General features: G+C 39.3%; 1 protein-coding gene across 1 annotated transcript; it reads left to right on the top strand.

The window, feature by feature from the left end:
- The first annotated feature begins 379 nt into the window (after positions 1-379).
- Positions 380-1,438, top strand: LOC120276113 (senescence-specific cysteine protease SAG39-like). Its single transcript, XM_039282846.1, has 2 exons — positions 380-707; positions 840-1,438. Exons 1-2 carry the CDS (start codon positions 380-382, stop codon positions 1,436-1,438), a joined length of 927 nt encoding a protein of 308 aa, XP_039138780.1.
- Positions 1,439-10,954: the final 9,516 nt, after the last annotated feature.

The following is a 10,954-nucleotide window of genomic DNA, read 5'->3' as shown; positions in this document are numbered from 1 at the left end:
AAATACGTACAAACTGTTTAAAACATTATTTCAGGATGCAATGCATGCAAATTACTTTTTCCATGCATTACTTGATTAGTTCTAATCCAAACAAGTTATTCTTCAAAGATGCATGAAAGGACAAGAACTAACCACCAATTGAAGGGACAAGAAAGCAAAACAAAAGAGATCATATATCTATATAGATTATTCAAAGCAGAACTTAGCCTATATAAAGGATTCCAAAGACATGCAAGCTTCTACCAAGACCTTATACATCTGATCTACTCAATCACATTGAGTTATGGGATCATTAAATTTCTTTTGGTTTTGCTTGCTTATTTGTGGGCTTCATCGCACGTTCACCATGTCACTCACCATTGGCATCAATCCAACAATAATGGCAATGCATGAGCAATGGATGGCTAAGCATGGGCGTATATATAAAAGTTCTGAGGATAAAGAATATCGTCTTAAGATATTCGCAGAAAACCTAGACTTCATAAGGTCCTTCAATAACAACGGTACGCGGTCTTACAAGCTAGCCATCAATAGGTTTGCAGAAATGACCAACGAAGAGTTCAAGGCTTTTCAAACCGGATTTTCAAAGCCATTAGAAGCACCAGATAATTCATCATTTCGATATGCAAATGTGACTGATGTTCCTCCTAGCATGGACTGGAGAAGCAAAGGTGCTGTTTCTCCTATCAAGAATCAAGGAAGATGTGGTGAGTAACATACTAACATCTACAACTATACTAATAATCAAGTTTCCATAGATATTATAAATACATACATATTACTATATTTATCGATTTATTTGATGATTATCTTCTATCTAAAATTGTTAAAACAATTAGGATCATGCTGGGCGTTCGCCGCAGTGGCGGCAATAGAAGGCATTATCCAAATCAAAGAAAATATATTGGTCTCACTCTCTGAACAAGAGATTCTTGCCTGTGATCAAGGAAACAATGGCTGCGCAGGAGGATTCGCCTATGAAGCATTCAAGTATGTACTCGACAATGGAGGTCTTATTACAGAAGATGACTATCCTTATGAAAAAGCTAATGGCACTTGCAAAACTGTGAAAGGAGGAGAAGGGGGTTCAAATTATAAAGCTAAGATTAATGGTCGTGAGAGAGTTCCTGCCAATAATGAGAGTGAACTTGTCAAGGCTGTGGTCAATCAACCAGTTGTTTTCGCCATTGATTCAACTGGACGTAATTTCCAGTTTTATGCTGGAGGAATATTCACTGGTGGATGTGGAACTGTGTTAGACCATGAAGTCACTGCTGTTGGTTATGGAGAGGATGAATATGGAACTAAGTTTTGGATTCTGAAAAATTCATGGGGAATCGGATGGGGAGAGATGGGGTACATGAGATTGCTGCGCAATGTTAAGCCTCAAGAAGGATTGTGTGGCATTGCAATGGATCCCTCTTTCCCAACCATATGAAAAAAATGGGCTGCTAATTCTCATTTTATAGCTCTCTATATGTGATTTCCTTCAAGTCTATGTAGTTGCATGTCGAAGTTGCGTCAAATAATAAATATCATTAGTTGTGGCTTTTTTTCCAGGTGGTTTTCACAAACTAGTTTGTGTTTAGTTGTTTGCATGAAATGTAGGTGTTTGTTCACTTTAATTATATAACTGAATGTATATGTTTGCATGACTATACTTGTGGTCAAATAATTTAAAATAAATGTTATTCAATAATTAAAAAATATTTTTATTAATATAATTTTGAGAAGATCATTTCTGGTCTGTGTTTTTTACCCGATGTTCATTTTCACTTGTGTATTTTCAAAATATTCAATGTGTGTTTCAAATATTTAATGTAGTTCGTGTACAATGTTTTTTTTCTTATTTCTTTGTTACTAGGAGTGACCTTTGTTGCAGTGTGACATTTATCCAAAGTATATAATTACTTACCTTATTTTCCAATAAATATAAAATTTAAGGCAAAATGGATATAGTTTTCGATGTTAGTGTATCATAGGTTGTTTTAAAACGTAAAAAATATTTTATATGGGAGAAAATTAATTGATTAAACTATCATATGTTTCAAATTTCTTGTAAAATACTATATTAAACATTTCGAAAGCCACTCCAAATAAAAACAATGAAAAATAAAAACATAAAATAAAACGACTATGTCTAATATTTGAAAAAAAAAATGTCCATTGATATATATATATATATATATATATATATAACAACCGATCTTTGATCCGCTGATTCAAGCAATGAAGCTACCAGTGGGAGAAGCATGAATGAGCCGAGAACCAAAATAGCTTGATCACAATATATAAAATTAAGAAGTCTTGAATATATAATTTACCACATTTCAAATTTAAGGACATTGTTTAAACCATATAAGACATTCATTTTTGCCAATAATATAAAAAAATCACAAATGTTAAATAGTTCACGGAGATGTAGTTACCTAAAATGTCTTTTGAGATATTCAATTATGAATATTAAAATCTCTATGACCAAAGAAGTTGAAAAACTCAAAGTTAATAAAAGATGAATATGCAAAGCAAGTCCAATTATATTCCTGAAAGATAAACAAATGTTCATAATGTTCATTTGGTTTTTGCACTGAAGTGTCAATTTAGTCTTTAAATTGTAGTAAGACGTTAATTTTAATTCCCTTGTCACACATTACAGGTGCTCAAATATTGGTTCCATTCAGGTTTGAGTAACCCACCCGATGATAACCCAACTCTATAACTAATTAGGTCTAGGATTTTGTATAGCTAATGAACTAAACAGTTCTACATCCCAATCCTGTGCTTATGAGATGTTTTTGGTGTAACATTCCAAATTCATTGCACATGAATGGTTATGCTTCCGCTCCTCCTGAGGCTTCCTTGCTCCTTGATTCTCCTCGGCTCCCCTCTGTTTCTCCTTCCCCCCTTGCGATGGCAAGTGGGGGAAACAGTTCACCTCCCGCCTCCAAACCTCCTCCACTAAGAACCTGGGCTCAAATCGCCTCTAATGCTGCTCGCAACTCTGAGAACTCTCCACTTTACAATCCACAACTACTCTCGAAAATCAAAAGCTCCACATCTCAGTTCGTCAGGTTGGATGATGACTCTCTCGCTCGTGCTCGGATGCATTTCCAACATTCACTCTATGGAAAATTTTTCGGCAAGCCTCCTCCGTTTGAGCAGGTGAAGTTGTCTCTCCTTGCAAAGTGGATGGATATCGGTGAAGTCTCTATCTTTGACCTCCCTAATGGTTTCCTATTAATTCGGTGTGCTTCTCATGATGTTAAGCAAAGGATCCTTGTGGAAGGACCATGGTCTATCAATGGCATAGTTCTCCAACTCTCACCTTGGCAACCTTTTTTTGAACCATCTTCTGCTAAGCTTACCACTGTTGCTATTTGGGTTCAACTTCATAACTTACATGTAGATTTTTGGGAGGCTGAAACCCTGGAGTCTATCACAGCTCACATTGGAAATCATTTGAAGGTCGATGACCTTACATCTTCACTCGTTCGTTCTAGGTTTGCCCGTATTTGCCTGGAAGTTGATCTCTCCAAGCCGTTGAGCCGTGGGTTTTGGCTCAGCGACGATTTACATCGTGTTTTCGTGGTGGTTTTATATGAACGGCTTCCGACGTTTTGCTACTCTTACGGTATGGTTGGGCATGGTTTGAAGGCTTGTCCTCAGCCGGTTGCTGCTGGAATGGGACAATCTCCTCCACCCCCTTGTTCGTCACAAGGGTTGGTGGTTGAATCGAATCCTCTCTCAGCACAACCTGGGTTGAATACAAAGTCATCGCAACACCGTCCCAACGAGATGAGCAACTCATCCTCCCCAAGTCCTAACGATCTCTTGTCTGAATCGGAGTTCGGGTCATGGTTGCTAGCTCCTCGCCGGCGAGGTCGCGTTCGTGGTTGCGGTGCCTCGACAAGTGGCACGCATGCGACTAGGGATGGGTCAGCCGAGATGAGGCATGTTGGTAATGTCACTCGCTCTGACTCTCCTTCGGTGCGAGGTACACATGGCGGCTTCTCGGGGCGTGGCAGGGGAGGCCACATCTCCTCTCGTACCCCAAGAGTCGAAAACATTAATGGCGAGACTCCCCTCTGCATGATGCTATCCTTGATCCAAATCTGACCGTTGATGAGCCTCTTTTGGTGGTCCCTCAGGATTCTTGGCCACCTAACGGATCTCTTTTCAAAAATACTGATTCTCTTCGTCTGGGAAATATGCACTATGTTCCTCGTGCCTCCCAGCCGAGTCGAGACAAAGGTAAAGCTCCCTTTCTCCCGCGCACTAACTCCCCTCCACCCATTCTCCGTATAACACCCTTGGAGAACCATTCCCACCCTCCTGGTGATCAAGGCAACCCTCATCAGATGGCGGTGGACAGGGTTAATGCTGCCTTAGCACTAAAAGCTCCCGATGAGGATGATCCTGGTCCTTTATCTGACGCTGTTATAGGGGATGAGGATGAAGTTGGCGATGAAGAAATGTTTGAGGAGGAAGATGAGATAGACGACCTGATGACTCTTGATCAGTATTAGGATGTACAACGCAGAGACTCGTTGGTTAGGAAGAATCTAGCAGTCCCAAATGACCCGCATAAGAAGGGCAGGGTTGACGCGGGAGGGAGCCGCTCCTCCTAACCTCTTTCCCTCTTTTTCCCTCATTTCCAGTTTTTATGAAATTTGTGTTCATACTTACTGTTGTGTCCTTTATCTTTTAGTTTTTATGCTTGAACCTAAGATTATTTGTTGGAACTGCAGGGGGATATCTAATAGGGATACCTCAAACCGGATTTTGAGGTTTATCCGTCATGATAAAACTTATATGCTTTGTCTGGTTGAAACTAGGGTGGACACAATCCGCGTGGACCGTCTAATTAGAAAGCTCCCTCGCAACTGGAAATGGGCGGCAATCTTGGCTAATGGTTATTCAGGAGGTATTATGGTTATTTGGAATCCTTATTTAGGCCTTGTTTCCCCTATTCCTATTTCCAGGAGAGCGCTCCATTTGATCATCTCTTCGGATCATTCCCATACTTGGCTGATTTCGGTGATTTATAATGGTACCCGTATTTCTTCTCAAATGGCACTTTGGTCTGAACTTTCTAAACTCTCCACTCTTGATTTTCCATGGATTATTATTGGTGACTTTAATTCCATTGTCTCCCACTGTGAGCACAAGGGAGGATCCTATAGACATTACTCCCACAAGGCTAATTTTTTCCTCAATTTATTAATGATAATCGTCTTTTGGATCTTCATTTCACTGGGACTAACTTTACTTGGTGTAATAATAGAACAAGTACCGCTCGGAGGTGGGTTCGCCTTGATCGGTGTTTAGTTAACCTTGTGTGGTATCCCAAATTCAATTCTTATCCTCTCTATCATCTACCTAGGCTTTTCTCTAATCATGCTCCCCTTTTACTTACCGTTCATGCTAGTACTCCTAGAAAGCCTAGTGTTTTTAGATTTGATAATTTTTGGCTTGACTATCTTGGTTGTCATGATGCAGTTAGGACAGCTCTTAATTGCACCCCTAATGGCAATGCTTTGCATGCTTTTACACATCTCTTATCTCATGTACGCTCTCATCTTAAAACTTGGTGTGTGACTGGCTTCAATTCTATTGAATCTGAATTGCTCTCCACCGAGGATGCTATATTGGTGGCTGAACAACAGGACATTTCTTCTCCTGGTATGCATTCTAATCTCTTAAATCTTTATGCAAAATTTGGTGCTCTCCAAAGGCAAAATGCTATTAAGTGGGCTCAGTGTAATCATTTACTTTGGGTTTGTAAAGGTGATCGGAATTCAAGTTTCTTTTTAACTATGCCCGTATCCATAAGAACAGAAGTCATATTTCTCAAATTTCTTATATCAATGGTAATATCTATGCCGATCAAAATTCTATTAATGATGCTTTTCTGAACTATTATTCTTCTTTGTGGTCTACTAATTCTTTAGACTCTTTCTCTGCCATTCTTTCTGCTTTACCGGATGATCTTCCCCGTCTGTCTTCTTCGGATGGCGATATGCTTACCCGGGAAGTTACTAAGGAAGAGGTTTATCGTATAGTAATGGAGCTCCCTTCTGGTTGCCCGATGGTTTTAATTCGGAATTTTATTAGTTTTTTTGGAATGATATTGGTGATTATTTTTATGAAGCCATTAGTAGTTTCTTTCAGAACAGTTCCCTTCCTAATTCTTGGGGCCGTACTTTTATTACCCTTATTCCCAAAAAGGATAACCCTACTTTGGTTTCTGACTTTAGACCCATCTCTCTTTGTAATGTGTCCTTTAAAATCTTGTCTAAGGCTTTGTCTAACCGACTCAAGCTTGTTCTCCCAAAGCTTATTGGTCGAGAGCAAGCAGTGTTCGTTGCTGGCCGGAGTCCTTTTGACAATATTATTGCCCTTCAGGAGATTGCTCATACGATTGAGGAAGACTTTACCCACACCCCCCTAGGATGATTGTCAAAATTGACATTGAAAAGGCTTATGATTCTATCAGCTGGACTGCAATTCTTGCCACCTTAACTAAGATGAATTTCCCTCCAATTTGGATTTCCTGGATTAAGAATTGCTTCTTTGCTACCTTTTTCTCCCTTCTCATTAATGGTCAGCCCAGTTCCTGGTTTACTTCCTCCCGGGGTATTAGACAAGGGGATCTCATTTCCTCCTACCTCTTCATTTTGGTCTCCCAAAATCTCACCTCCATGCTTAATTTTGCCCTTCATAGAAACTGGATTCAGGGCTTTGATTCTAAGTTAAATATTAATTTCAACCATCTGATGTATGCTGACGATCTTGTTCTTATTTCTTATGCAACCAGAAAGACTGCCAAATGTATCAAACTTTGCCTTGCTATATATGGTCGTCTTACCGGTTAGCACTCCAACCTTCTCAAATCTGCAGTCTACTTCCCATCCTGGTTTAATAATAGGGTTAGAAAAAGCATCTGCACCATTCTTAACTTCACTCAAGCTTCCTTTCCTTTTTCCTATTTAGGGGTGCTTATTTCACCTAAAAGGATTGCGTTGATGTCTTTTAATCACATGATCAACAAAATCCGTAACTTGTGCTCTAATTGAAAGCATTCCAAGCTTTCCCAATCAGCCAAGATAATTCTCATCAATTCATCTATTCTTTCAATTCCAACATACTACTTTTCTGTTTATACTATCCCGGATACTGTTCTCAAAAAAATTGACAAAATTGTTAGGGATTTTCTCTGGTATAAAGGTGGCAATGGAAAGGGCATCCGCGTTGTTGCTTGGGCAAATCTTTCTCTTCCCAAGCCTGAGGGGGCCTAGGTATTAGAAATCTTTCTCTTGCTAAAATTTCCCTGATGGCCAATAATGTTTTCAAGTTTTTAAACGGATGCGATGTTATTTGGGTTGATATCCTTGTGTCTAAATATGGTAAATTTAATTTTTGGAGGGACTCTATCCCTTCAGGCTGTTCTTGGTTTTTTAGAGGTCTCTGTCATATTGCCAATCGCCTGAAGCCTTACTGCTCTTTGAAGTCTGTGAATCCTAATTTGGCTTCTTTCCTGTTTGATCCTTGGTGTGATAATATCCCACTTGCCTTTAATCCTACTTTCTGCAGTATGGTTTTAGACTTGGAAAATTCTCAAATCTCTGACTTTATTTCGCATGGCGTTTGGTATTTTCAACAACTTTTTAATTTATTTGACACCAATGTGGATTGTTTTAGAGATAAACTTGGACATATTGACTTTCATTCTCCTTGTCACTGGTCGTGGACTCCTAAGTCTTGCAAGATTAAGATCTCTCCTAAGGTGTACCACTTTTTTAATCACTCTACCCATGACTTCAACTCCTGGAATGGGTGAAGAAATATCTGGAAACTCAATGTGGCTCCTCGCGCTCAATACTTTATTTGGATCTGTTTTAACGGTAAGCTGGCAACTTATGATTTTCTCCATTGAATTAATTCGGGTCCTCGTAACTTTTGTGTTCATTGTGGCTTGGACTTTGAAAGCAATGACCACCTCTTGGTTCACTGTCCTAAAGCTCAATCTATTTGGCATGATGTTAGCATTCTGATTGGAAACAATTTTGTCTTCACTGATGGTTTTCTTGAGGGTTCCTGGATCACCTGCAGTCAATATACTTTGTTTCATAAATCTATTATTGCTGCGGTTGCTTGGTATATTTGGAAACATAGGTGTGAAATTATTTTCAATCAAGTTGTTCCCAATTTTTCTGTCATCACTGCAAAAGCTATTGCACATGTCAAGAGTTATTCTTCTGTGAATACATCTCCTGTTGGTCAGAGGCTCTTACTGAATAACTTTTCGAATGCGGATGGTCCTTTTCTCTTCACTTCGGCGATGCATGCGACTAGTTCTGAGGTAAGTGGCTTTGGTTTTTTCATTTCTAATCATAATAAGGTTGTTATGTCTTCAGGTTGTGGACCCATTGTTGGGAACTCTGCTAACATTGATTGAGCTTCAAAAGTTTTCAAATTATCCTTCATGAAGTTTCCAGAGCACAAATCCGTTTGCATCACGTCTTCACATATAATCGTGAGGTTTATCAAGAACTACAGGGAAGTCTCCTGTCTACTGATGTACCTGCTCACATCGTCAATCAGTGGACTCGGGACATTAACCAGTTGCTACCCAGTGTTGGCTCTCCTCGCGTCCACCAAGTCTCTCCTGAATGGATCAGTCCTGCCAATAAATTGGCTTTGCTTGGCAGGAATCTTCACACGATTTCTCTCTATCATCTGGGTAGAGATCTTCCGAAGTGGATTATGAAGGGCTTCACTTGTGCAGGTTTCCAGTTTTAAATTTTAGCTATTTTGTTTGTTGTATTGTTTCTTTCTTTTGTTTCTGCTCTTTTGTTGTTCTTTTAATTTGGTTTGTAATCTTAAGACTCTTGTAGACCTTTTTATTTGTATTAATAAAATAGCTCTATGAGCTCCTTCCCCATATGACTTGAATTTTAATAAAGGAGCCATGCATCTTCCATAGGACAAAACTTAGACTGGCCAAAATGAATAGTTTCTCACATTTAAGTCAGATCTACTCTTTAATAAATTGAGATAATTTGATCATACCTATTATGTTGTGCGATCAGTGAGTTGGCTTAAGGATTACCGAGGAGGAAACTAATGTACTTATATAATTTAGCTTGATTTTGATTAGTGTTAGTGCAAATGCACTTTAATTGACATGATTTGACACAAACACAAAATGACGTGGCAACCTTTGTGATGTGGCATAATTGATGACATGGCAAGGCATAGTGACATGACAAGGAGTCTTGGCTTGGAGGCAAATATTTTAGAAGATCTTGGAGAACTATTTTTGGTAATATGTTACAACTTGAAGACAAGATTATATCAAGACCATATTTAGATGATTTGATTGAAGACTAAATATGGATGGGGCTTAATTGAAGAAATGTCTATTAATGGTATGAATGAAGGCTATTGAAGGTATGATTTGAAGAAATCTTAATATGTATGATTGAAGACTATTAAGGGTAAGATTTGAAGATATTCCTATTGTTGGCATGATTAAGATGATTGATTGAAGATCTATTCTTCGGAAGATTTGAAGGCCAAACTTGGGTGAATTGAAGATCAAGTTTGGTAAGTTTCATGAAGACACACAAAAGACATGCACCCCTTGCTAGGGGACTACGTGGCGAGGAACTGAGGAGGTATGCTAGTTGCCGGCAGTTGGGATTGGGAGATTGGGCTGCATTGACTCGGACTAAGCATGACCGGAAGGTTGATAGGTCTTGAGGTCATTCGCAACGTAACCAGAACTCAGTCAAGTCAGCAGTTAGGGCCATGTCGCAATTCATGTTACAACAGGAGTTGCAACAACTAATTTTGGAAGGTTTTTAAATTAGTAGCCGCGAAGATTCTAAAAGAGCTATGTGCTATATTTGGGATGTTGAGGCGTCTATATAAGCTACCTTGCTCTGAGATTGTGTGTGTCTCTTGTGAAGGATAGTGTGTGAGCATTAGACAATTTAGAGAGGGTAGTAATCTTTATTTGTGAGAAGTGAGTGACAAGAGTTTGTACTCAATTATTTTCATCTTTTTTAGTGGATTATTTTTCTCTGGGCTTGGCCTCCCAGGCGTAGGCGAGTGGACACCAAAATGGGGGACCAATCTTGTGTGTCTTCTTCTTGTTTGGTTTGTGTGAGCTTTCTATGAATGTTTGAGTGTTTTTTAAACCATAAATCACATCGGCGGAACTAACAATTAGGATTACAATTCTATATAGGGATAAGATCCATAGTGTATGTTCCTGGAAGTTAAAACTCCAAATCTTGAATTGATTGGGTGGAATTAAATTAACGAAGTTCTCCCATTCTATCACTATATCACAAAGACATGGACCTCCCATAATAGTTGATGAAAACTGTTGAGCAAGCAAGATTTTTCTCTCTAACACTTTGTAAATTACCACATTGTAATGATTATTTTTTGTTTTTGGTAAAACAGTATATCCCTTTTTTTTGTTTTATAAAAAAAATAATAAAAAAAATCTTTTTTTAACAAAATATGAATAAGCCGCATGTGAAGGCATGCACATGCGTGGGGGAAAAAAACTTGATCACGTCAACTAGTCTTCAATTTTTTGGACGAGCACATGAATATTAAACATTTACTTGTACAATAAGGTAGGGGCGTGTCTCTTTATTTTTTAATCTTTGGTGAAGTTCCGGACACCAAAGATATTAGGTTGGGAATATCTAATGGTCGGAGAATTCATGGTGGAGGTTAGAGGAGGGCACGGGCCGTCCGGCAACCCGGCCCGGAACCGGCCCGCCGGGAATCGGGTTTGACCAGGCCCGTTGGGTCCAACCGGGTTTTAACCCGACGGGTTAACCCGCCCGGTCACGGGTTGGGAAAGGCCCAACCCGTAACCAGCCCGTCTACAGGCAGGTTACAGGTTGGGCCTTTCCCAACCCGTGACCCG

This window comes from Dioscorea cayenensis, chromosome 14 (assembly GCF_009730915.1).
Source record: "Dioscorea cayenensis subsp. rotundata cultivar TDr96_F1 chromosome 14, TDr96_F1_v2_PseudoChromosome.rev07_lg8_w22 25.fasta, whole genome shotgun sequence".
Taxonomy (NCBI): Eukaryota; Viridiplantae; Streptophyta; class Magnoliopsida; order Dioscoreales; family Dioscoreaceae; genus Dioscorea; species Dioscorea cayenensis.
Note: the sequence above shows the minus strand (reverse complement) of the source record. Positions and strands in the feature narration are given on the sequence as shown.